The 25,476-nt window shown below is 40.7% G+C and overlaps 4 protein-coding genes and 1 non-coding gene across 6 annotated transcripts; 3 read left to right on the top strand and 2 right to left on the bottom strand.

The window, feature by feature from the left end:
- Positions 1-397: 397 nt before the first annotated feature.
- Positions 398-12,940, bottom strand: LOC136433313 (RNA polymerase II-associated factor 1 homolog). Its single transcript, XM_066425388.1, has 15 exons — positions 12,808-12,940; positions 12,556-12,588; positions 10,448-10,540; positions 9,958-10,079; positions 9,573-9,639; positions 9,302-9,403; positions 8,863-8,911; positions 8,581-8,637; positions 8,395-8,466; positions 7,861-7,964; positions 7,345-7,461; positions 6,879-7,004; positions 6,571-6,679; positions 6,277-6,370; positions 398-1,792 (listed from the first exon to the last, which is right to left on the bottom strand). The coding sequence occupies exons 1-15, from the start codon at positions 12,843-12,845 to the stop codon at positions 1,530-1,532; spliced, it is 1,446 nt and encodes a 481-aa protein (XP_066281485.1). The 5' UTR covers positions 12,846-12,940; the 3' UTR covers positions 398-1,529.
- A 217-nt stretch (positions 12,941-13,157) lies between these two features.
- Positions 13,158-14,857, top strand: LOC136433314 (mediator of RNA polymerase II transcription subunit 29-like). Its single transcript, XM_066425390.1, has 4 exons — positions 13,158-13,292; positions 13,681-13,739; positions 14,098-14,182; positions 14,336-14,857. The coding sequence occupies exons 1-4, from the start codon at positions 13,185-13,187 to the stop codon at positions 14,546-14,548; spliced, it is 465 nt and encodes a 154-aa protein (XP_066281487.1). The 5' UTR covers positions 13,158-13,184; the 3' UTR covers positions 14,549-14,857.
- A 771-nt stretch (positions 14,858-15,628) lies between these two features.
- Positions 15,629-15,701, bottom strand: Trnat-ugu (transfer RNA threonine (anticodon UGU)). Its single transcript has one exon. It is a non-coding gene; the product is annotated as a tRNA-Thr (tRNA).
- A 73-nt stretch (positions 15,702-15,774) lies between these two features.
- Positions 15,775-22,256, top strand: LOC136433312 (signal recognition particle subunit SRP54). Of its 2 annotated transcripts, none has more exons than XM_066425386.1 (16): positions 15,775-16,182; positions 16,719-16,810; positions 16,961-17,045; positions 17,249-17,353; positions 17,660-17,726; positions 17,898-17,955; positions 18,261-18,411; positions 18,771-18,830; positions 18,978-19,066; positions 19,302-19,402; positions 19,592-19,678; positions 19,873-19,946; positions 20,133-20,241; positions 20,458-20,634; positions 20,827-20,922; positions 21,084-22,256. In XM_066425386.1, the coding sequence occupies exons 1-16, from the start codon at positions 16,105-16,107 to the stop codon at positions 21,176-21,178; spliced, it is 1,524 nt and encodes a 507-aa protein (XP_066281483.1). In that variant the 5' UTR covers positions 15,775-16,104; the 3' UTR covers positions 21,179-22,256. The 2 variants fall into 2 exon arrangements, with proteins under 2 accessions (XP_066281483.1, XP_066281484.1); XM_066425387.1 differs by having other exon boundaries at positions 15,776-16,182; positions 20,458-20,628.
- A 1,535-nt stretch (positions 22,257-23,791) lies between these two features.
- Positions 23,792-25,453, top strand: LOC136431978 (crystal protein-like). Its single transcript, XM_066422986.1, has one exon. It carries the CDS (start codon positions 23,792-23,794, stop codon positions 25,451-25,453), a length of 1,662 nt encoding a protein of 553 aa, XP_066279083.1.
- The last annotated feature ends 23 nt before the right edge of the window (positions 25,454-25,476 follow it).

The following is a 25,476-nucleotide window of genomic DNA, read 5'->3' on the forward strand; positions in this document are numbered from 1 at the left end:
AGCTGTGAGCATGCCTATTGCTGACCGGTAGGTCAGGTTATGTGACATAATTTATGGTAACAAAAGTGGCAGCATATTGCAGGATGATTTTCATGACTAAAAATCCCCTTCCCTAAGGAATAGCCAGCTATATGAGGAAAATCTGTGGCCATAAGCTGTGTGACATGCTTGGAATATCTAGTGAGCAACATTTACTGTGTACATTACATGTTAGCATTCCCCAGTCCCTTTAGACTTCAGCTGGACTATGCTTGAGTTGTTTGCTGCGGATGCACTGTTTGACCAAGGATGTTCACTATAGGCCTTCTCTTCATGGGACTCAGATGTAAGGATTACATGCTGGAATGGACCATCTCATTTTAAGATTCCAAACAGCAATTCTTCACCACGCATGACATCAAATAATAATAAATCCTTTATTCCATTGAGGTTCTCCAATATTTCATACAAAATATTAGTGTCAAAGTCACAGAGGCATGTCGTTCATCACTTTTGAGACGTGAACATGTTTCTATAACAGCAATAATGAGGCCCTCTTCAGCATCAGCTTGTACCTCTAAGGAAAGAAATATGAAGGGGTTTAACTGTGCACAGCCAGGAGGCCACATATTATGCTTTTGTCTGTGTTAACGGTGCACAAAATCACATTAATCACTATTGGAAGGCTTTCCAGTCTGACAACTATGATAGATGAGCTACATTACACAGCAACAGTTATTGTAGCTCTCAATTTACATGTAATAAATTGTCAGTTCAGGTATTGGACAAGACCAAGGTAAGTAAGGAGAAATGTGGGATTTCCCTACAATAAACAAATTGTAATAATGTTACACCTTCTGTGCCATGCATGATTGAGAAGATCCTAGAAAATTCTGCAACTACACTATTCATGAATCATGACATACAGAAAACTTATCTACACACTTGGATGGAAAGCATGAACGACAGATCTCTGGCAAAGTACAAAAAGCTGCAGGATGTTGCGGGAATGTTTGTATTGATTTTTCTTTAACTGCTGTGCATGTAAGTAGGAGGGATGAGCTATTCTGGTGCGACTAGCTGGCAACATCTACCTATTCACAGTGCAGTACCAATTTATACTGATTCCACCATGAACTAAATAAGGTGGTTGCAGACATAATAACACTCAACTAAATCAACCAGGAGTCCAGTAAGGATTTGAGGACCATCTGTCCAGGCGACAGAACCAAGGATGGATTACTCTCCATTTCATTTCAACCCATTTTCTACTACCAATTTACCAAATTGGGTCCCATCTACTTTATTTATCAACCTTGCAATTCAGCCTAGCTCTCACAATGATATAGCAAGCAGTTTTCCAGTCTAGAAAACTGCTTGCTTTCAAGATTCAAAATCCTGACTTCAGTCCAAATTTCAAAAGCACAAAGGTAGGTAAGCCACAACCTTTATGTCTTATCCCTAAAGACAATGGATTATAGTATACACATAGATACAGGATGTTTGGTGATGATCTCTTCTATATAAATTCCAGATCCCTTATATATAAATTAGTCACTCTCATCCCCTGAATCACTCTTCTGGCCATCTTCACTCTCACTACCACTCCCGCTGACGCTCCCAAAGATCTCTTCCTCATCCTTGTTCTCATCTTCAGCTTCACTCTCACTCCCACTTCCTGCATCGCTCCCCTCCTTCTCACTGCCCTCCTCCATCCTGTCATCACCTTCAGCCTCACTGCCTGACTTCTCACTCTCATCTTCCTTCTCACTGCCGCTCCTCTCCTGCTCATCTCCACTCTCCATGTCACCACCTGCAGCAAAAGTAATGAAGCAAACGGGATTTAATATTTCAGCTTCAGAAAACCTTATGCCCTTTCAAGAGAGCACCACTTTAGAGACATGTTACAGGTAGGCTTTAAAATAAACATCAAAAGTACAAAACATGCACAACTCCATTGATATTTTTTATTCAATTTGATCTGCAAATAAGAGGATTAGCAGGAGTAGGTCAGACATCTTAAAGACATTACTGCACAAGTAGCATCACCTTGGAGGCAGTCTCCCTACATTTAAATTGACTTCAGGGTAATCAATTTTGATACACAGTGATCCTTTTACAGGGGATAAGTTTTTGGGCAGGCCTCCAGGTGCAACAATTTGTCAACTGATGATTCATGATCTGCAGTTGGCCCCCCAGTGAAACATTCTTCCCAACCTTGCTGGGGAAGTGCTGTGTACCTGGAGGCAGCTGATTCATCACTGCCATGCCATGGGATTAGTTAAGTAACTGCCTACCATCCCTGACAAATTACTGTGAATACAAGTGTGACAACTTCAAAAGCCAAGGGGAACTTCTACTCTAGCATGAAGAAAAGGAATGTAATGCTTAAACCTCCTTGTGGCCCAATGCAGCTTGAAAGAGATGTGACAAGAATAAGCCTACATCAGCTAGTACTTCTTCACCTTGAGAAATGTTGATTTCTGTGTAAGAAGCTTGCAAGCTCAATACTGCTGTAATAGCCAGGGGCATAATCCGCTGAATGATGTGATGGTGACAAGTTGGTATAGATATGTAAGAGGAGCTACTGACTGATGGGTTTTGTGAGGCTCTACATGCCACTACCACAAATCCCATGTAACTTTATGTGCCTATTAAGCCCCCTTCTTTGCAATAAAGCATTCAGAATATTGGCTTCTTATCAGACAGGTTTCACATGAAGGCTATCACGACTCAGCAGTCACATGGTGGAAATCTTACTTTTGAGAAACTCCCACAGTAAATACTAAATGTTATTGCTACTCTTTTCATTGATGCTTAAAGGCAAGCAATCCAAAGTAGGATAGAAACGACAGCGCCAAGGCTACATATACATGTTATTTTCTATGTGGTCTTTCTATTTCAGCTGGAATTATTTTTTATGACCTTTCAGAAAGTCATTTTGACATCCAGCAAGTACAAAATTGTCTCAAAAAAACATTACCATATAACTGCCGTAAGAGGGATTTTTTCACTGTGGCTCAGTGATTATCTGCATTAAGACCTTATGACTCACTCCACAAGAAATGGCTTCCTGCTTTTGCATCATTAGTAAGAGGTACATGTATGAATAGTGCTTCACGTAGCTACTCAAATTCCATCAGAACTGCTTCCATTTTGGCTGATAAAGTCTAGTGTAGTAGGGAGAAGACAATAACCCCCTGTCCAATGGCATACTGCCAGTTGGTAATGAACTTGCTTGGAGAAGTGCTTGTCATGCATATGGTCTACATTGGATCTGGCATGTTCAGTGACAGATTGTGTAGCCAATTTCATGGGATGAGAATGTACCGTACATATGATTTTCAACCAGATTTCCCCAGGTAAGAAGGATGGGAGATTGTCTTCTCCAGTACAGTGCATGGAATCACCCAGAAACTACCAAGATGGGAACAGATGTTCCTATTTGATTTACACAAATTGCTCAGGAGATTAAGGGAATGGAGCTAAAGCCACCAGAACGAACATGATATGCACAGATGTGGCTTACTCTACCCATAAGGGATTTTGGAGAGGACTTTGGAATCTGTTATAGCATGACCATTCCCATCTCCCTGAGGTTACAGCCACAAAAAGGTTCCACTATAAATCTGGTGTGATCAGATTGCTATGCAGAACTTTCATCCAATCCCATACAATTTTGTGGGTAAAGCAAGGTAACACATTGTTGAGCACACTAAAATAGAGCAGAAGTCTAGTCAAATAACCAAGCCTGTATCAGTATGTTTTGTACTAACCACCCCCTTAATAATAGTTCCTTGCTACATGTATATGGATATACATGTACATGTAGTATGACACCACATCTCTATCACTATCTGCATTGTAATCAATAATGACAATATGTCAAACATATCACCATCAGTACCAGCAGGAAAAGGTAAATAATTGGCTCAATGTGTAGTACTTTTCCTTTCAATTATTATTACCTCCATGAAATATGGAGGTTATAGTTAGGCAGCGTCTGTCTGTCTGTCTGTCTGTCTGTGTCTGTCTGTTGGTGAACAAGATACCTCGAGAAGGGCTGGATGGATTGGTTTCGTGTGTTGATAGGTTGTGACAAAAACTGAAAGTGATGTATCTTTTGTCCCGGACATGATATGGTCTGGATGTTTGGGTGGCAGATAGCGTTGGAGATCAGGACAATGTGGTAACAGTTAATGTTGGAACTACAGGGGCAAGTCTTTCAAAGGGGATAACTGAAGAAAGGAATGACAGATTTCCATCTTTTTGAAATTCAGTTCGTAATCATACATTCTTCTTAAAGAACTGCAGTTTGCTAATACCTGTTGAAAGTGTAGAGCCATTAAACGTAGGCTGATTGCAAGGGGCATGCAGCTTTAGATTTATGGTACAAATATTTGCTTGTTTTCTATAACAGGATTTCACTGCTATGGATCAAAATCCAACTTTCCTGGTAATCCTCATTCCATAGACCAAAGGTCAATCCAATGGCCCTACAATTCTAAACAATCTCCAATAAAAATGGTGCCCTGTGCCCCTAGAACTATTGACCAATTTTGCTGACCCCTACATCAGTACATGGTCATGGGAAAGTCCTAAGAGGCAGGTAATATAAAATGGACAGAATGTCACACCCATTGCTGCCATTACTTCTGAATCAGTGCTGTGTTGATATCTGCAATTGTAATTACCTTTGTCCCATTTGGGGGCTAAAATACTGTTATCAGAGTGACTAACATGCTGCGACACACATTTGTAACAGGTATGATTATTGGCTAATGGGTATAATAAAGTTGTCAACATGGACAATCTTACAATTATTGCATTGCTGCCTAACAATGATGAGTATGGGTGCTCTACCCCATTGCAATTTACTTCATTTCAGAAGGCATAGGAAACACCGGTAAGGAAAATTAATTAGCTTCCTAACATCCACATGACTCTCAGACCCTCAACAACCATCTATAATAAGCTGTCTCTCCAAGAGCAAAGGTTTGAATGTCTCATTCTGAAGGGACAGGCGGGAAGGGGCAATATTTTTCATATGGCTGCTGGTACTTAAACCATTACTCTGCATTAGGTAAAGTTGGGTAGAATGTTAATTTAACTACCAGATTGACTGTCAGTGTGCCAGGGGCATATGTGTCAAGCACAGAATGAACTGGCACATAGTGCTGCAAGAATAGGTAATGAAATAGTTATGGCTACAACTTACAAGAATGTGTTACAGTACAAGTAGTCTGCGAAACCATTCCCCCTAGCCCTACATCTAGAACAACCCATCAGATAAGAGTGATCCTGCAGAGGGCAGGCTGTTCTCCACACTCTCTGCAGCTCTGCTGGGGGCAGAGCAGTTCAACACACTCTAATGGGTTCTGCTGGGAGCCTGCAATCATTCACCACAAATAGCACTGGATTTAAAGCATCTAATTTCTTCACTCAGTGCACTCTTATTTGGGTATCAGTGCCGACTGCGATGAATGATGATACACCAGCTCGCTAACACTCTCTCCAATTTAACTTGGAAATTGGTTGTGCATCATGGTCTCAATTAATTCGTCCCTTTGCGTTTGATGTAAACATTGACCAATGGGTTTATTAAAAGGCATATTGATGTGGTACATCTCTCCAGATGGGGTCCTGATGTCTGCCTTTCCCATTCAAAGCTTAACAGAAGAGAAAATTGAACTCTTCATTACTGCTTACAGACCTTAGGTTGTCATCTGTGCCACGTTTAATCACAAGGAGAGACATGCACATGCACCTGGGGAAATTGCTCTCCTTATACTTCCTGGGAATAACATGTCAAATGTTAGCTAATCAAAGTACGCTGCTATCATGACACAGGTTGTGCTCAGAATGATAATTTCCCAAACCAAGAACGCTAGTGAATCCTGTTCCCCAGGAGAGCCATGTAAGATAATGGAAACATGAGCTGAATTGGAATATTCATGGCAACGTTAAGTCAACACAGTGTTAAGCTATGTCCTTGACTTGAAGTGGTTCCTGTTATCTACAAATCCCTTGATAGCTCTGCTGTGCAAAGCTGCCATCATCCCTACGTTCAAGGACAGTCACATCCTCAGCATATTCAGCATAGTGAATAGAGAAGTATTTAGCATGGTGAATTATCAGAGAATAAAGTACCAATTTTTCTGGTGATGGAACTGCCCACAACACTAGAATATGCAGTATGAATTTGTACTCATCAATCACTGGTATTTACTGGGTGGTTTGCACATTCTTTCAGTCACATTATCCTTAGATCACACTGAATATGAATGTTAACCATACCTAATTCATTGTCCCCATTGATGCCAGCCTCTTCTTCCTCCTCCTCCTCTTCTTCCTCCACCACTGGAGGCTCCAGCATCATCAGGCGGTTTTGCTGTGAAAAAACACACACACATGTTGAAAAAACATTCCCAAAAGCCTGTAAGTTACAATCTTAACTGTTAGAATTTTCCATACTGTTCTGTCTGCTGTCACTGCCTTCATTGTCTCAAAGTTTTGCTCTACGCTCCGTGTGACTTCCCTGATATGGTCAAATATTTCCTAAAATCATGTCTAGATTTGCAGTAGTCTCACCTGAGCTGCACTCTCCTTCTCCAGGAAGTCTCTGTGCTTGACCACCAGACGTGACGTTCTGGACTGGATACCCTGACCTCCCTTAGCTCTCCTCTTGCTGAGGCGCACTCTGCAGAGAGAGAGAAAGAATTCATCAGCAATGTTACCATCAACACTAATAATAATGGCACAATGTCTTACTTATATAACTGAATGAATGAAACCATAGTTATTTTCAATCCTTCATTATTTAGAATGAGAATCAAACCAATAAAGGAAATCTCAGTATCATGCTCAAAATTACAACTTTATCCAGTTGGAAACTTTACCTTGTCTCCAGCTCATTGTAGTATACGCCATCTTCCTTAAACACGACAAAATAGTTCTCCTCGTAGCCTCTACTGGACTTGTTCTTGACATTCCAGTTGTACTCACGAGCCATCATGTAGTCATACCTTAAAAAGACACCATACATGATATAGAAGTTACAAGGAATTAGGCAGGAAAGATTCTAACCAAAACACAAAATTATACCTAAAGAAAGGTACATGTAACTTCAACCATCTACGCAAAAATAAAGAGGAATGTAGTGCATTCACTGTAAATGATAAAAACTGTTGTGATGATTAAATGATCTTCTCCTGCTTTGTACTATAACTTGTACTGGCTACAGAATCTGAAGAACTCAGCACTGAGGGGGTAACATCAAATATGCAATGTTAGCATAGAGAAAGTTGAAAGGCAAAAGCAACTTCAGACCAGTTACTCTTTCATTTATATTACAAAGTGACTCACTCTTCTTCTGGCATGTAGTCCACTTCCGACTCCTCTTCTCTCTTCCTCTTTGTCACAGTCTCTTCTACAGGTAGGAAATAGCCTACAAACTGGTCTCCCTCCTCATCAACCATACCTCTGTAGGGGTAACAGTTAGCACATGTAAACAAAAGTGCAATATAGAAGCAACTTACACAGACTTTTTGTTCCACTCACACACCAAATTCATTGTGCTCATAATATGTTTTTACTTTCCCAGAAAATATCAGTTTTAGAGCTTCCATAGATCAGAGTCAATAAATCTCTCATCGTATTGAGGAACTATGCAAAAATTTTCTCAAATGTCATACCAGAATTTTCAGGATATCCAAACAACAATCAACAAATAAAATTCAGTACAACTTTCTAATTACAGTATAGTATTGCAGTTTATCAAAGGAAGGGGTGACTGTAAAACCAAGGATATCCAAGATGAAGCAACAGCTCCAGAGGTAATGCCAAGTGTTTCCCCCAGAGCTTGTCACCATGCCAACCCACCTTATCATGGCTTGTGACATCTCCTCTACAGCAGCAGGCACAGGCTTGCCCCTGGGAGCTGGGTCAGTATCAAATATCACCTGGGCACAGGGGAAGGCCCAGTTCTGCACAGAAGGGATGCATTATCAGCCTTACAAACTTTGAACTTGGCTAACCAAAGACACATCAGTAGACAAAACAATGTAAATTGATCTAATTTGATTTCGAGAGCATGTATGCAAGGTCTAAACTTAGATATGGAGCCTGGAGGTACACATCTTCAAAGTGATTGTCAAAAGATGGCAGAAATTTACAGAGAATAAGACAATAGACATTTTGTGCTTCCTACACATGTATATGTTATATATTTGAAATAAGCTGGAAACTTTGGGATTGCATGCTTCACTGTCTCCACCTTTGACATTTAGATTGCTGCAAAGCACTCAGTATTAACGTATCAATATCAAAGAAATATATTTTCTGACAGTAGAAAAGTATGAAAGCACAACTAAGCACCTAAATTTCTATTCCACTGGTACATATGAAAGAACTTACTTCATAGTCAGGGAAGAACTCCAGAACCTCCAGTGGCTGCACCCTGTCGCCCTTGCTGTAATGTTGTGTGATCTGGTGAAGGCAAGAGAAGAATATATAATGGCTCAGTTATCATTCAAGAGGCCAATTTCAAAGAAAACAAAATTTAGATACATTCATTAGAAGGCCAAACCCTCTGATACTTACCGGAGTCTTGACATCTTCAAATGTCTTTTCAATGGCTGCAATCTGACTTTCCCTGTCCTGCAAACAGAAATCAAAAAATACTGTTACTCTCAAATTAAGATTACCACGCAAAAGTGGTATTTAAGAGTTAGTCTGTCTTATATCTAATCATGAGTGATAAAAATAACTGGAAGATTTTTTTTCTTTGTGGACCTGCTAGTGTTTCTAACTCGTGCGCTCTACCGGTAAGTCCCATGTGCACTGGCACCAGCTGAAATGAGTCGAAGAAGAAGTGTTTCTTACCTTGTATATATCCTCCTCTTTGAACTGTTTCTTGATACTATGTCCAATCCTGAAAAAAAAGTGAGCGACATTAGCATGAATGCATGATGATGCCTTACTGTTTCCAGCATATCACATTTACCAAATATAGATGAAGCATACAATAACTCCAACTTATCTTGTCCCTATTTTGTGAACATGAACAAAATGTGTCATTTGATGCACCGCATGTAGTATACAGCTATGTGTATATATCCGTGAATAGTTTCATCAGGTTGGTAAGTCACTGAATAAAAAGACCAGTCAGAATTGCCTTGAAGAAGGTGACAGATGGTCACCGAAACGTTGGTTGAATAAATCTCTTGGTTGTGTGAAAAGAGTCTTTTTATTCTATGTGTATTACTGTATATATATGTTTTGTAACATTTGTACTACAGAAAAGTTAGATAATGAGACTTACTTTGTTTCTGCCTTTTCATTGCTTTGTGTGAACCTGTTATACTCTGTGGAGATGTACTCTGTTCTTCTCAACCAGGACACATTCTTGGCATGATGTCTGGATCTGGGAATTGAAGTAAATTATAGAATTGAAATGAAGGTACAACAACAAATGGCAGCTATGGATAAATATCACTCGCACAGACTGATAGTGAATTTCATCTTTATGCAAGGATATGGTATTGCACACATGCATGTGTACTACGTTTTATTTCAAACAACTGTAGCATTACCTCTTGGAATCCTGTGGGGTTGACATATCCTCTTCTAGCAGCTTCTCATCTAATGGGTCCAGGTAAGCTGTGGAATAGGACACAAGTATTGCCTCATTCAGACATAGGATTTTTTGTACATAAATACTTAGTTAGCGCTTACAACTTGGATATAATACAGCTGCTGACTTCAAGCAGACTTACTGATTAAGTTAACTAGCCATACATTTGAATCTTAGGAACAAAAGAAACACAAGACTAGAGAGATTACAGCACCCTCCAACAAAGTGTCCCAAACACTTGATAGTTGATTAGGTGTCAGTGCATGTGCAACCATCACTGTGTTACAATAGAAGAAACTACTTTTATGCAGCAGTTACACAAGTCAAAGTGAAAGTAGCCCTACCTTCTGCATCAATAGCATAAGTGTCAGGGTTGATGAGATCAATGGTGACCCCAAGGTCATGTTCTGTCAGCAGCTCATGTTTGTAACTTCTCTCTAATGATGTTGGATTGTACTGAACAAATCTGGAAAGTAACAAAGTGAGGAACCAAAAATTGGTATCACAGAAAACAGACAAGTGGATGGCAAGACAATTAAAATAAATAAAAAACAGTTGTAATTGAAGCATAAATCATAAATATTTCGAAGTATTGACATAACTATCAGGACTTCAGACATTGTTGCTTAAAATATTGTATTTCTAATATTACACAACATGTACATCAGTCATTGCCAATACTATAATTTACTTTACTATTCTATTCTATTCTAATCTTATTTATTACTCTTAGATTATCATATTGTTTACTTTTTATGTTATATATACATAAATATAAACAGGGGAAGAAATTATAGCCATCTCAAGTATATCATCACTATATGAATAACTCACCTGTTGGATTCAAAAGGATATGTGATGAACTTGGGGTCAAAGGGAATGTCAGGCAGTGCATTTGTGTACTTCGGTCTGCAAACAAGCTCAGACCTACATGAAGAAAAACACATTTTGGACTCTCAGTTGTGCCAATACATTCATCACTTGATCACGTTCGTTCAGACCAAGGAGGTTTGAAATTATAGAGATTAACCTATTAAACCTCCTTGTTCAAACTTGTCATTTACATGTATGTTACTACCGGTATAAAGTGCAAACTGTGAGCAAGTATTATTCAAAATAAACTTTAACCGAGGAAAACATGGAACCACCATGCACACTGTTATCACTTTTTCAAAATCTTGTGTACAAATCATAATAATTTGTACAGAAAAATGAAGAGACAGCAGTAATAACTATGATTGACGTTAATGATTATAGTAGGATTGGTCTGGACCAATCGTAGGGAATTACGCTGGAGGAAGCGACCTCTGACCTCCGCTCGTGGCCTCCATTCTGCGGCATCCGCCGTGCCGACCGGCGCGGCTGGGCTCGCCTCCCGCTCGATGTTCCGGTCGGAAACTTTTCCCCTCTCGAGCTTCCATTAAGCAAGTGTTAACCTACCGTGCGACGTCCCCCAGCTATCGAGGCGCACGACTCTGCCAGGCCCGACGCGGACTCAGACAGGGCCGCGGTGTGCTGAACTGCCGTAGCGTGCAAATGGACTCCCAGTAACGTTGCCCACACATGGATTCGCAGTCCTAATAAGTTAGAGCTCCACCCGTACTGATTTCGGCTGTCTCTACACTGTCATGTAATCCGTGGCGGCGTCCTGAAGCGAGTTTCTTCTTCACCTGAGCCGGGGACTGCACACCCGTTCCTGCCTGATCCTGAGTTTGTGCTACAATAACGTCTACACAGAGAGTCTACAGCGATCGGAACGACAGCCCCCCTCCCCACCCCACTTCACGCCATTTATGCGGGGTCTCGCGAGACAACTGCGGGACTTTAGCAGCCATCTTTCTTCTCGCGACGAGCCTCCACGAGCGGTCCTTCCTCATCGCACGCCTTTCCCTCTTTGCTCCCGTACCTACACGGACTACAAAATTGCGGTGGGCATCTGCAGCAGCGTACTCAAGACTCCCAGGACCCCCATTCCACGTCGATGCGACTTAACGTTCCGGGCCGACCTGGAGTTCGCGGCAGTGCCCTGCAGCGAGATCGTCACCAGCCTGGGATCAAGCTTCGCAAGTTTTGACTCACTTCAGTAGAGTAGAGTAGAGTAGATTAGAATAGATTAGTTTTGCACAGAAAGATTGTCAGTGCAACAAAATCAGCTCCAGCTGCGTACCGAAGACTCCCAGCGCCCGCCCATGGCCTACTTCACAGTACTCAAGTTAGAGTTCTCCACGCCGACGCACCTTTTCCGGCCTGACTCTACGCTGTTCGACAGTGCCCGGTGACGTTCTGCGGTGCATCCTTCACCAGCCCTGGACTGTTTTTTGCTTGAACTCGATTATCTAGCTACTCTTTAAATTAGTTTTACCATACCACTACGACTTACTACATTTTCTGCTACGCGTTTTGGGGCCCTCATTACTTTCGGCTTGGCCGTTGATGTCTTTGTACAACCGATAAGCCTCTACTATGGAGCAGTTTCACACAGATTAAAGACATCACATGCCCCAAACCGCGTAGCTCTTTCCTTGTATCGTCTATGTGTACGTAAGTGTAATTATAGTAGGATTGGTCTGGACCAATCGTAGGGAATTACGCTGGAGGAAGCGACCTCTGACCTCCGCTCGTGGCCTCCATTCTGCGGCATCCGCCGTGCCGACCGGCGCGGCTGGGCTCGCCTCCCGCTCGATGTTACCACCATCCCGCCCTTGCTTGAAGTTGCTGCTATTTCACTTTTTTCAAGAATGTATAGAATTGTGTAACTTCACTGTACGTAATACACTACAGTTCGTATTTGCCAAGACCACAGTCTTTGGCCGTTGATGTCTTTGTACAACCGATAAGCCTCTACTATGGAGCAGTTTCACACAGATTAAAGACATCACATGCCCCAAACCGCGTAGCTCTTTCCTTATATCGTCTATGTGTACGTAAGTGTAATTTCTCACCTCTTCTCCGCTGAAAGTCCATGTTTTCTGGACCTGAATCGGAAGAAACCACGTCAGTAACGATCAAACATAATTTTCTTTGGCAACAAAACATCATCATGCAGTGGCTAAAGAGTGCCTGATAGAAACCGATATCATGCGTGACACGACTATCGTTTATACAGCAGTAGTCACGCGCATCTTTCCTGTTTAAACAACTCAGTTTACGTAAATCCTAAAGCTCAATCCCACAATAATAGACTCTAGATGTACCTTTGCTCTCTTTGTCCACTCTGTACCGTTGGAGGCATGCTGAAGCGACCTCAGATCACTTTTTCGTGAAACAAAACAAAATGGAGGTCGTCACTTCCAACTTCGGAGATGCTTCACCTTTGACCTTAGAAAAGTGCACTATTAAATAGGGGTTTCTATTATTATCAGATTAATAAAATAATAGAAAATACAGCTTATAACTTATCAACTCATTTTATGTAAGGTTTACTTAATAAGTAAATTCATATGTTTATACGAAGTGTGTATGTTAGTCCCTGATACTCAGAGAATATGTCCTTTTCACTTTTGGTATTAAGATATTTCCCCTAAAATGTATGGTATCTTCCGGATAATCAGCCTATTGATACAAAATCAGCATGGCTAGCCAACAGCAGCAACAACAGCAACAGCAGCAGCAAACCATGGAAGTAGACCCCATCTCCAAGTTCAAACTGCTCGTCCCACATTTGAAAGAGTCATTAGTGGTGAGGATGGTCCTTGTGCACTAAATAGTCGTCTAGAAAGGTTTTTCTGAACTTTCTGTAATGTTGATAGTTTTACCTGGCTGTTTGGTTTGACCAAGGACATTATAATGTCCTTGGTTTGACCAAGGAGCATGAGAGAATGGTTAACGTCACATAATGTTTTAAAGACATAGGTCGATTCAATTACGTTTTGTCAAGTTTTTTCATTATGATATAAGTTCTTCTTGGATCAATGTAGCTTTCAGTATCAGCCTCCATGAATAGTGTAATTTGCAGCATTAGGAATATTCACCTTGAAGTTCAGCCAGTAGGTACCCATTAAGAGTATATATCATGAAACAAAGTTTAACCAATCAATGCAACATAATTTTCTTCATTGTCTCTGCAGAATCTCATGAGGATAGCAGGGCAGAACCTTGTTCACAATGCAGCAATTGATAACCAGTTGTAGGTATCATTTTTTGTGCTCTTTTACCAAAACCAATACCTTCAAAGGACTTGCTACTATAATGTTTTTAATACAAATAGGTATATTTGTACTGTATGTGTGTATTTTCAATCAAGTGTACTAAGAAAGAGACGAAATTGTCTGAGTATTACATACCAAGGGGGTTCTATTCAACATGGACCTAAATACGGTATAGACCAGTGTTAGTCCAAAATTTATACTGTTTTTTTTTTTCATGGCGTCTTGATAACTCAGTTTTGCTATCATTCTACTGGATTAACAATTTTGTAGATCTACTATATATTGACTGTGGTCCCTTGCATTTATACTACATGTATCTTTCTTTTCTCAATAAAGGAAAAGTGGTGATAATCCTTCTCAAAGGGTGGACAAAAACCTTGAAGAATTCTATTCAACTCTTGATCAAATTGAGCTAAATTTGGTAAGTAATGTTTCTTTTTCCCTTTGTCATTTGCCATTTGCTTTGAAGTTACTTGAGAAGAAGTAATGTTTAACATTTGTAGTTAACATTATAACATGTAATTGACATTATTCAGAGATTATCCACATGACAGACGTTCTTTCTATTCCACAGCGGCTTGCACAGGAGTGCCTTACCCAACACCAAGAAAGTGTGCGCCATGCTCCACTACCTGTCCCAATCATGTCCAAACCAGAGACCAGTGGAGATGGCCAGACTATGCCATATGGACAGTTCCTTGGCTTAGCAAGATCACAGGTCACCTGTGCGAAGGAAATCCATGATGCATTAGTGCGATGTGCAGATGACCTTGGAGGAAAAAGATAGCTCTTAGAAGTACCAATGTCAAGCATAAAAAATGTGATGACTGATTTGAAATACATGTAACTTTGATATGTATGGACGTTTTGAATCATTCCCATCTACTTCAAGTGTGCCATTATCGTTCTCCTTGATTACTGGTGTGAATTTGTAAGTAGTTTGCATTGCAATGATACAAGTCACTAAAGTAGGGAATCATAATTCTTTCACAGTAAAGTTAGGTTGTTCAACTTTATGATATTCATGTCCAACATGAGTAAGTGAACTGTCAATGTATGATATTTATGTATTAAAGCTCTGGTTTTTTGACTTCAACTTTTTGTATTCAATATAGAAGCATGTATCCACAGGATGCCATTGGGAATAAAAGCTGGATATTGTAATTGTACAAAAGAAAGTAACTTATATTCACCAAGGCTACTGGTGAAAATGTATGACCCTGAACCCCAAATGTAAATGGATCGTTTTAAGGAATGCATTTGTATTGTGTCACCCTCTTTGTCAAAAATTATCTGAAAGAACGCTGTTCATGATGAATGGCCAAAAAGAGTTCAAGTGCTATCTCGTTTACACAATTTGGCTTAGCAATTCAATACCATGATACCTCCTTCATGATCTTGTGCCCCCACAACAATCGACAGCCACAGGCCGTCAGTTAAGGAACAACAATGCGTTCACCCTCCTTGGTTCACCCTGCCGAAAGATTGGAGTCTTTCTTACATTGTGCCGTAACACTCTACAATGATTCTGTGGCTTCGGTCTTACTAGCACAGTCTCTGGCTCTCTTGGTTGATTCAAATATTGTAAAAACTGTAACGTTACATAATTGTACAAACTGTGTAACTAAGTTTGTCTTTCGAACAATGAATATGTCGTTTTTAAAAATCATGGATATATGATACCCTGCGGATTTAAGGTGAAGTAGCGTTAATCCTTGTTGGTAACATTATATGTAACATTACATGCTGTTATTCATACTTTCACGAAGAGTAAGTGGAAAAGTGTTGTGTCAGGACTAACCTCAGAATAAACGTTATATTTTGTTGTTTTACCTGAAAAAATATTTTAGTATAAAGGAAAAGGGGTAGCCCCCAGGGAGATTTGAACTCCCGACCCCTGGTTTACAAGACCAGTGCTCTAACCACTGAGCTATGGAGGCTTCATGCGGGGCCAGGAAGAATCATGCGTCTTTGAACAGTAACCATGATTGGCTCACAATTTGTTGCACATGCGTAGTCGTGTTTCATTGACGCCATCTTGATTCTGTGGATCCCTGACTTTTGCACTTCCGCAGACGAAACTTCGAGAAACGGGGAAATAACGCTGGAACTGCCAGATATAATCCTTATTGTCATGTTTAATATCAGAGACAAATCTCCAACGTCCTTGATTTGATGTTAGTTTTGACCGTTCATTGGACCACGTCGACGGAAGTCAGCCAAACCTGTCAGTCGGAGCCTGAAGTGCAGCAGACGATTCTGTGCTGCGCAACTTTGCAGAGACTTCATCTGCCCTCCCATTTCCTTCTCTTTTACTGGTATAAGTGAGAACATCAAGTCAACATGGTGTTGGCAGATTTGGGCAGGAAGATAACGAACGCGTTGCGGTCCCTGAGCAATGCTACTGTTATCAATGAGGAGGTGAGGGTTTATTTTTGTGTGTGTTTGGTACTAGTATATGGGGAGGGGGGCAACATCAGATACACAGACAATTTCATCAATACCTACAATGAAGTCATTGTCCCTTCCATAATTTGAGAGCACACACAGATCAGTATTTCACTTTGAAAGTTCTTCAGCACCATGTTGATGATATAGAGACATTGTACATTAATTTGTACTCATTCTGTTGGACTGAACGTTCAAAGTGTAATTTTCCATATGGTAAAAATAATTTTTGGTCATACGGGCTAGGGCTGTCACAGAAATATGGTCTATCGATGTTAAAACCTGTTCATTTGCAAATGATAAATAGTCATAGACAATACCCGATCAGTACCATTTGGTCCTTTGGCCATAAGATTTTACTGTATCAGTCATTTTTTTATCAACCTTCCACTGAATCAGCCATCAGATAACAATTTCTGCACACCTTAGAATATCACTGACTGTGGGTGAATATTTATACTCATAGTACACTTGTGTTTTATGATCATTACTTCTCATAAATGTTTCAGGTGTTGAACTCCATGCTTGGTGAGATCTGCAGAGCTCTGATTGAGTCAGATGTCAACATCATGCTTGTCAAGAAGCTCAGGGAAAATGTCAGGTACATTGTACATCATATCAACCATCAAACCTTCAATTAAATTCTCTTTGCTTAAATGGTACAACTGCCGTCACATAAGTGTGTGCCTTTAAAAATTCCATTGAAAATACATTTGTACATGAAGTTTTACTATTTGAACTTCTGTCCTAGAGCCTCTCTAGATCTTGATGACATGGCAGCAGGTCTGAACAAGCGGAGGATGATCCAGTCCGTGGTCTTCAGGGAGCTGGTCAAGGTCAGACTTGAAGTTCTTTTGGTTGTTTTAGTAGTTTACTATTAAGTTAGTGTTTAGATCGACATGGTCTCTCCAAATAGCGCAATTTGTGTGACATGTAGATATTGAGTTAATGACACAAATTTTCATAGGAGATACAATTCTCCACAGTGGGAGAGGAATTTCAGTTTCTGTAACCATTAACAATATTGTTTTATTTGCAGCTGGTGGACCCAGGAGTGAAGGCTTGGCAGCCAGTCAAGGGGAAAAGCAATATCATCATGTTTGTGGGTCTGCAGGGGAGTGGCAAAACAACAACATGTACTAAGGTAGGGCTGTGGTTGTTGTTAAATCTTGTGCAAGTGGGGCTCACTACATTGTTATGTATCATCCCATCAAAATTTCTGGAAATTGATCATGATCAATTGACTTCTTTATCTTTAGGATTAAACTTTCTCTTCTGTTCATGCCATTCTTTTTGTACTTAAGACATCAGTCATGTATCTTTAGCATATACTGTATGATATACATATTTTCTTTGCAAGCAACATGAAGTACCCACACTCCCAGTGATCTTAAAACTATTGAATAACCCTGTACTCCACTCAATTTGACAAGTCTATGCATATCCCCAGCTTGCCTACTATTACCAGAAGAAAGGGTGGAAGAGCTGTTTGACTTGTGCCGACACTTTCAGAGCAGGTAGGTAGGATGCTATGGATCCTATTTTTCTTCACTACTAAGTACAATGTATTTCTGACAAAAATGTAATCACAAATATGAAGAACAGTGTAAACTTGTAACATAAGATCACTAACGTTGTGTTGAGGCATTTACTTGGTCAATGACTGAAGGTTGATGTGTTAATTTCAGGTGCCTTTGACCAACTGAAACAAAATGCAACAAAAGCCAGAATACCTTTCTATGGCAGGTGAGTTGTGATTTATCCCTGAAAGTAAAAGATAACAAGGCAATCTTATTCTTTTCTTTGTCAGTGTAAATATTTTGATGAACCATTCATGAGTGGAAACTATTGGTTAAACGTAATGCGTAACATTTTAGGGGACATCATTTTGTCCAAAAATTCAAGTTCTTTATGTCTTTTATCCCACTAATTAAGGATATTTGTAGTGAAATCCTCCTTACTAAGAGGTTTGATTTCATATGCCACACCACGCTTTTATGTCAAGACTTACATGGTTAAAAGCTTATATTAAATTTGATTGATGTGTTCAGCTATACAGAAATGGACCCTGTAGTGATTGCAGCAGAAGGTGTGGAAAAGTTCAAACAAGAGGGTTTTGAGATCATCATAGTGGACACCAGTGGGAGGCACAAACAGGAGGACTCACTTTTTGAGGAGATGTTACAAGTGTCAAATGCTGTTGTAAGTCTTAAATAGTGTTCCGCTCAGTCTATAACACGTGTTGACCAGGATGTAGCTGAGATACTGTACTTCTGAATTCTCATTTGTTAAGGGACATGTAGACTCTTCCCCTTTCACACAAAGCAAGCAAATATGTTAAACTGTGCTATATGTAAAACTCATTTGGATTCAGTAATATAGAACTAAGAACAAATGATTTTAAGAAGATAGTCTTGAGAGTTTTATTGTGCACATATAGGTCACAGACCAATGGTATCAACCAAAAGTATTTTTGCATAATATATTCTGTTACCACTCATATAGCTGTCTATGTAGGATCCATATCAGATCCTAACATTTTATTTACTTTTCTGTTCCAGAGCCCAGACAATATTGTGTTTGTCATGGATGCCTCTATAGGACAGGCTTGCGAATCTCAAGTAAGTTAAAAAAGAAAAATCTTGTCAAATATTTCTGCAGGTAAAGGCTAGTTAATCAAATATTAAATTCAAAAGGTTTGACCTATTGGCTTGACAAAAAATTGGCATGACATGGTGAAAGAACCACTGACTCTTGTTTCCTTTCAGGCCAGAGCTTTCAAAGACAAAGTTGACGTAGGAGCTGTCATTATCACCAAGCTGGATGGTCATGCTAAGGGTGGAGGTGCACTTAGCGCGTAAGTCGTTTTACACCAATCACAGAGATGTGACACTTATTTCTAGTGCAAACAAAAAATAAGATGTTGGTATGGAAGTGCACTAGTATATTGAAGGATTCATTTGATTGTAGTAGAGCTGAACATTTAATTTCCTGGCATTTTCCAAGTGTCATTTTACATTTCAACAGAATGTTTTAATAAACTGCATTGAGAACAGCTGTAACATAATCTTGTTTATCCTTTGTACCTTCAGAGTGGCAGCCACAAAAAGTCCCATCGTCTTCATAGGCACAGGCGAGCATATAGATGACTTTGAACCCTTCAAGACACAGCCCTTCATCAGTAAACTGTTAGGTAAGATCTTTTGATGTATTGTTATGATTCTGCAAATTTTACAATTTTTTCCTGTTTTGTGCATAGGTTCTCATCATTATTCCCAGACTACTTAAGCAGTGGTGTCTAATAGGATTATGTTCCCATGTCTTAGATGCATGCACAGGGAAAATATATCTTTGTAATAACCTCCTTCCTCACACATGACAGGTATGGGAGACATTGAAGGCCTGATAGACAGGGTGAATGAGCTGAAGTTGGATGACAATGAAGAACTCATAGGGAAGCTGAAGCAAGGTTGGTACTGTTCACAGTACTTTTCAAAACACCCAAGAATTGTCACTTGTCTAGTTTTGTATCTGCTCAACAATATTGTTATGATCACTTAAAGATCAAATTAAAGGTTGATTAACTATTTCCTGTATAAATCCTTGACTACATGGCTACTAGCAGCTTGTTGAAGTCTTCTAACCTGATCCACCTTTGTGCAGGCAAGTTCACCCTGCGAGACATGTACGAGCAGTTCCAGAACATCATGAAGATGGGGCCTTTCAGTCAGATTATGGTTAGTAAAATTTCCATGATTCATCAACCCGGTAGTTTTATTTTCTTCAAATGTAAGAGACTTGCATATCTATATAGATGACCTATGAATTTGGAATGACCAATGGCTGTTGATACATGTATTAAAGAAGTGTGGAGAGCATTTGAAGTATTGAGTAAGATTTGTATATTGGTGCATCTACTGTAGGGGATGATCCCAGGCTTCAGCAGTGACTTCATGACCAAAGGTAATGAACAGGAGTCCATTGCCAGGCTGAAGAAACTCATGACCATCATGGACAGCATGAACGACGAAGGTAAGGCCTAATGGGCTATGCCAAACATGGGACCTAATGTCGTCACTTGTCAAAGTATAGTTTATTGTTAATCTCAAGCTGATACCCAATCGTTTTGTGAAAATGTCTCCTTTTTTATATGTAATAATCTAATAAGTAACTCTCTATTTCTGGGGTTTGAATTGTTGGGTAGTGTGCTTGCTATACATGCTGATTTGTAAAGTTCCTGTTCCCCAGAGCTGGACAGCCTGGATGGAGCTAAGATGCTCCAGCGGCAGTCGGGGCGCATCGCCCGTGTGGCCAGAGGTGCCGGGGTGTCTGTAAGAGAAGTCCAGGAGCTCCTGTCTCAGTACACCAAGTTTGCTGCCATGGTGAAAAAGATGGGAGGTATCAAGGGGCTTTTCAAAGGTAAAGGTGATGATCACATGTTGTTATATTGTTATTGTTGATACTGACACTTCTAACTGTAGGTTTCTTTTTAACTCATGATATTCTACGCCTCTATAGTTTCATAATTCTGATATAATGACATCATCTATGGACTAGCAGTTGAAGGGGCATTGTCTAGAGACACAATGGCTAACCTTTACTTGTGCTGTTCTCCAGGTGGGGACATGGCTAAGAACGTCAACCCCTCCCAGATGGCAAAGCTGAACCAACAGATGGCCAAGATGATGGACCCAAGGGTGCTGCAGCAAATGGGTCAGTATGCAGTCTGAACATTGACAATCCTTGAAGTCTGGCATATGGATGAGATGTCACAAAGAATGCTAAACTTAGATCAAACTGTGTGGTTTGTCAGCTGATTACAGATGTGGTAAGGAAGAATTGATAACACAAATGTATCTGGTGGTGTATTACAGGTGGAATGGCAGGACTACAGAACATGATGAGGCAGTTCCAGCATGGAGCAGGGCAGGCCAAGGGGCTGGCAGATCTTGCTGGGCTCAACAAGTGATGGAAAGAATGGATTTGATGAAAATGAAAATGTGCTAGCCTTCAATTTCATTTCAGTGAGGAAAGGAATGTATCTTATACAATGAAATAGTGTATAATGTGAAAGCACTGCAATGGTTTGATTAAAATGAACAGAGATGGAAGACTTCTTTATCTTCTCCATACAGAATGGCTTCTGTATACGTCAGCTGACCCGGACATAATTGTCTGGGTACTTTTACGTGTGAAAGTACATCTTAGACAACATTTCAGTAAACATTAATAGAGAGATGTACAAAAATGGTACCAGGTAGTGTCAAGCCTCAGCACTCTATGCCCATAAAAGGTCTGTATCAAGGGCTGTAAAAAAGGTGGAACATTTTGTTCTTTCAATTGTATTGATTTTTGTTTGGGTCAAATCACATGTTATATTCTTCATAAAGACCCTCTTTAATTATTAAAAGATTTGGATTTGACGTTGATTATCTTTTTGGATGTACACTTGAAGACTGATGGAGATTGGCATCAACTTTTATCTGACCCTGTCTTCCATTGTTGTTTCTCCTCTGAAAACATTGTCTTTTTCATTTTTAAATTAGGTCATAAAAGGGACAGTTGAGATTTGCACATTTCTGACATAAGAGTATAGTACAGTACAGTACAATAGAAGTCAATGTGTCATTAAGAATTTTAAAGCTTTCTTCCTGTCAAAGGCAAGGCCGAAAGCTGTTACCATGTTAACTATCAGGTCCAGATGAGGATATTTATAAGTTTCGTTGTCTTCAACATTAATTAAAGCTGGACAAGGTCATGAGAAAGTCATCAAAGTTGTAACCAGTGGGGAAGGGTAGCTATGAACAATCTTTTGCTTCACCATTTCCAGTTGACATCAGACATATATTTGTCAATTACACTTATATGGTTCATTTGTATGTTAGTTGATACTTTAATCATGCATAAAATGGAATGAAAAGGTCAGTTGTAACTGACCCCTCTTGTCCATAAGTATCATTATTGGTAATACTGTATTTATTTTTCATGAAGTAATGACTTGATCACACTTGACAGAAAATAAACAATATTTTCATGAACCAATACAATTTGATTTATTCTTCATTGTACAGTTTCATAGAAAATATGTTATGTTTGATGAAAGACTGTTGACATGTACCTCTCAATGAGTTGCATGGTAGCTTAGGATTCACAACAGTTCCAACTGTAATGTTTTGTGTGTGGTTTAAACCTGGCCTTGTGATCTATGAGTTGTCTTGAGTCTGTGTTTTCCAACCAAATGAGATGCCTCTGGTGTTGTCCCTTGGATAGTTATATTACTCTTAAACTAGGGATACTGCTCTCAACAACAAAAATACACATTATCAAGAAGAGAGTGTGTGGCACAAGGTCACATGCTGCCTCTTGTATGGCCTGGTTGAAGCAGGGAAAAGTATGCTGTAGTGCAGTCCCAAACAACTGTCCTACAGGAGACTCAACAAATGATGGGTGCTGACCATGGTACTGATCAAATAACTGATATCTCTTTATCTGACCAATAACCATATTAATCGTTTGACTAACTGCATAGTGTATGGCCATATTGATATTTGTTTAATATCAGCGTCAGGATAACTACACTTCAAAACGATAGTTACTCAAGCAACTGCATAAAATTTTGAAACAGTCGGACGTTTCAGATAGCATCCGCTATCTTTCGTCAGTGACTAAGGACAGATCTGGTAGAACTAGGTTTTTATACCAAACCTCTGAATAGATATGTTAATGAAGTAAAGACTGATGTCCATTGTTACTTATCAATTGTATAGCATCATTTATCATTGGAAAGCTTATTTCTTACTCTTTACAAAAATGATACCAAATTTGCTATGACCCGACAGTCGTAGGTCCCAAAGGTCGAACACCAGGGGTGACTACTAGTATGGGAGTGCGTCATGAAACAAGAGAGCCGAAATTCCCCAACAAACGAAGTGTCTACCGTTGGTACTGGGGGGGGGGGGGGGGTACCAACGAAGTCAGTCACGGTGATCAGAACAAATGAGGTGTCATTTTAAAGGAAAATTAATTAGCTTTTCAATGATATGACACATAAAGCTAATCATTAAAAAAAAACATTAAACATATGATCAAGGGAATTTTCGGCATTTTTCGCACGACATTCCCACACAAGTAGCTCTGGTGCTCAGCCCAAGAATGTACAATCATGAACAGAATATCGTTGTAAAGTGCAATGAACGGAGATATGATGGACCGAAATCAAATTGTTTTGAGTTTAGCATCAACTTTCAGATTAAATTTAATAACTGTACTTGATTAATTGAATTCACCTAACACACTTGTTGCTGTTTGTTCACATCTAAGAGGTCTGCATAGACGCGTGCCGAGTGATAAAGCAGTCAGTAGGAGAGCAAAGTAATCATGTTGACGTATAAGACCCAACATTTGGGTCTGTTCCGTCAGCGGCTGTTTTTGAGTAAACTGGGCAAAGTCTGATTCTTCAGCGTGTACGCACATTGGGCAATTGTTATCGGGTGTTCTCCTTGGCCAAAGTCCGAATAGTCATCAGCCAGAGGTCATGCACACTATACTAGCTTCAAACTAGGAGTGCACAAACGTCACAACAATGGCAAAGCTGGGGTTGATATTTCTGGGGATATTCCTGGGTATACTGGATGTTTTGTACCCCAGTCCTGCAGAGGACCATACTGTCAATGGCCCCGTAGTCGACACCATGTACGGGCCTATCAAGGGCGTCCATCTCGAGCAGGGATCGATGTTTCTTGGAGTGCCTTTTGCTGCTCCACCCGTCGGGAGTCTTCGATGGCAACCTCCGCAGCCCCCGTCAAAATGGGCCCCCAAGACTTACAATGCCACGGCACCAAGCGCCGCCTGTATCCAACAGGAGTGTGGCCCCGACGACGCAGATACCATCGGGCAATGTCCACCCAGCAGGAAAAAGAGTGAGGACTGTCTGTACCTGAACGTCTTCGTACCATTTAAGACCGACAAAAGCAAACTCCCGGTAATTTTCTGGATACATGGAGGTAATTTCTGGGGCGGTTCAGCAATGGGACCTCTCTACGATGGAAGGTTCCTGGCAAATAAGACCAAAACAGTTGTTGTGGCGGCCAACTACCGACTTAGCGCCCTGGGTTTCCTGGTGGCAGGGCAGGGGGAGGGGGCGGCGACTGGGAACTTCGGCATTCTAGATCAGATAGCGGCTCTACAGTGGATCCAGGACAACATTGCGGAATTCGGGGGTGACAAAGATCGGGTCACGATATTTGGACAGAGTGCGGGGGCTTACTCAGTTGTCCTACACATGACAGTAAACAAGAGCGACCACCTGTTCCACAGAGCTATCGCCGCGAGCCCTCCTCTCTCCTTAACCTTCAGAAGTAGGGTTGGAGCCATTATTTATGGAGATGAGTTTTCCCGACAACTGAACTGTACTCTAGGAGACATGCGGTGTTTGCGAGCGGCCTCAGCCTCCCAGGTTTCAAAAGCTCAGTATGCCGTGAGAACAAAGATTGTCAATCCATTCGACCTGATCGAACTGTTCGAGCCATGGGGACCGACAGTAGATGGGGACCTCGTCCGCGGCCAGGTGGTCGACGCCTTTGAAAACGGAATATTTCAAAAGAAGCCTTTGATCATCGGCTCCACTACCGAAGAAGCAATTGCATTTGTGTACGAGACCGGACAAATACTGTCGACATTAGAGTACGAAGCGGCTGTTTACGGACTTTTCCTGACCGACGGCCCGGCGGTGCTCCGGCAGTATCCTCCATCTCACTCCGGTGATGAGCGGCCAATTGACTCTGTCTTGGTGACCCATTACCTCTTTCCATGTCCTGTCCGTTACGCCATACGGAATGCAGCAAAACATAACGACACTGACCTCTGGCTGTACGTCTTTGCTCACCCCCTCTCCTTCAAGCATGCTTGGGGGAACTTCACTCACTGCGAGGGACATGTCTGCCATGGGACAGACGTTGTGTTTGCGTTCCAATCACAGACACTGAGAGGATACCACTTCACCGCTGATGAACAGGTTCTGGCTGACTCCATGGCGTACTACTACGGTAACTTTGCTCACACGGGCGACCCCAACAAACCTGCCTCGCGCCTGCCCAAACAAGCAAGCAGCGACCCTCCCCGCTGGCCGCCCTACCTGAGTTCCGAGAATTACACCAACATCCGCTTCAACACTCCTAACAGCCTGGAACAGGGCTATCTGCAGGAGAAGTGCGACTTTTGGGACAGCATCAGTCCCTACCCGTGAACCTGAATACTAGTATTAGTAAC

This window comes from Branchiostoma lanceolatum, chromosome 4 (assembly GCF_035083965.1).
Source record: "Branchiostoma lanceolatum isolate klBraLanc5 chromosome 4, klBraLanc5.hap2, whole genome shotgun sequence".
Classification (NCBI taxonomy): domain Eukaryota; kingdom Metazoa; phylum Chordata; class Leptocardii; order Amphioxiformes; family Branchiostomatidae; genus Branchiostoma; species Branchiostoma lanceolatum.

Bases quoted from the DNA above. Each gene is read 5' to 3' on its own strand.
- LOC136433313 (XM_066425388.1), bottom strand. From the start codon at position 12,845: ATGCCTCCAACGGTACAGAGTGGACAAAGAGAGCAAAG. The intron at 9,404-9,572 runs GTAATGCTACAG...TTCAATTCCCAG, and splicing joins ACCCCACAGGATTCCAAGAG to ATCCAGACATCATGCCAAGA. The intron at 6,680-6,878 runs GTAAAGTTTCCA...CTCTCTCTGCAG, and splicing joins TACAATGAGCTGGAGACAAG to AGTGCGCCTCAGCAAGAGGA.
- LOC136433314 (XM_066425390.1), top strand. From the start codon at position 13,185: ATGGCTAGCCAACAGCAGCAACAACAGCAACAGCAGCAGCAAACCATG. The intron at 13,293-13,680 runs GTGAGGATGGTC...TTGTCTCTGCAG, and splicing joins ATTTGAAAGAGTCATTAGTG to AATCTCATGAGGATAGCAGG. The intron at 14,183-14,335 runs GTAAGTAATGTT...TCTATTCCACAG, and splicing joins ATCAAATTGAGCTAAATTTG to CGGCTTGCACAGGAGTGCCT.
- LOC136433312 (XM_066425386.1), top strand. From the start codon at position 16,105: ATGGTGTTGGCAGATTTGGGCAGGAAGATAACGAACGCGTTGCGGTCC. The intron at 19,067-19,301 runs GTAAGTCGTTTT...TTGTACCTTCAG, and splicing joins GGTGGAGGTGCACTTAGCGC to AGTGGCAGCCACAAAAAGTC. The intron at 20,242-20,457 runs GTAAGGCCTAAT...CCTGTTCCCCAG, and splicing joins GGACAGCATGAACGACGAAG to AGCTGGACAGCCTGGATGGA.
- LOC136431978 (XM_066422986.1), top strand. From the start codon at position 23,792: ATGGCAAAGCTGGGGTTGATATTTCTGGGGATATTCCTGGGTATACTG.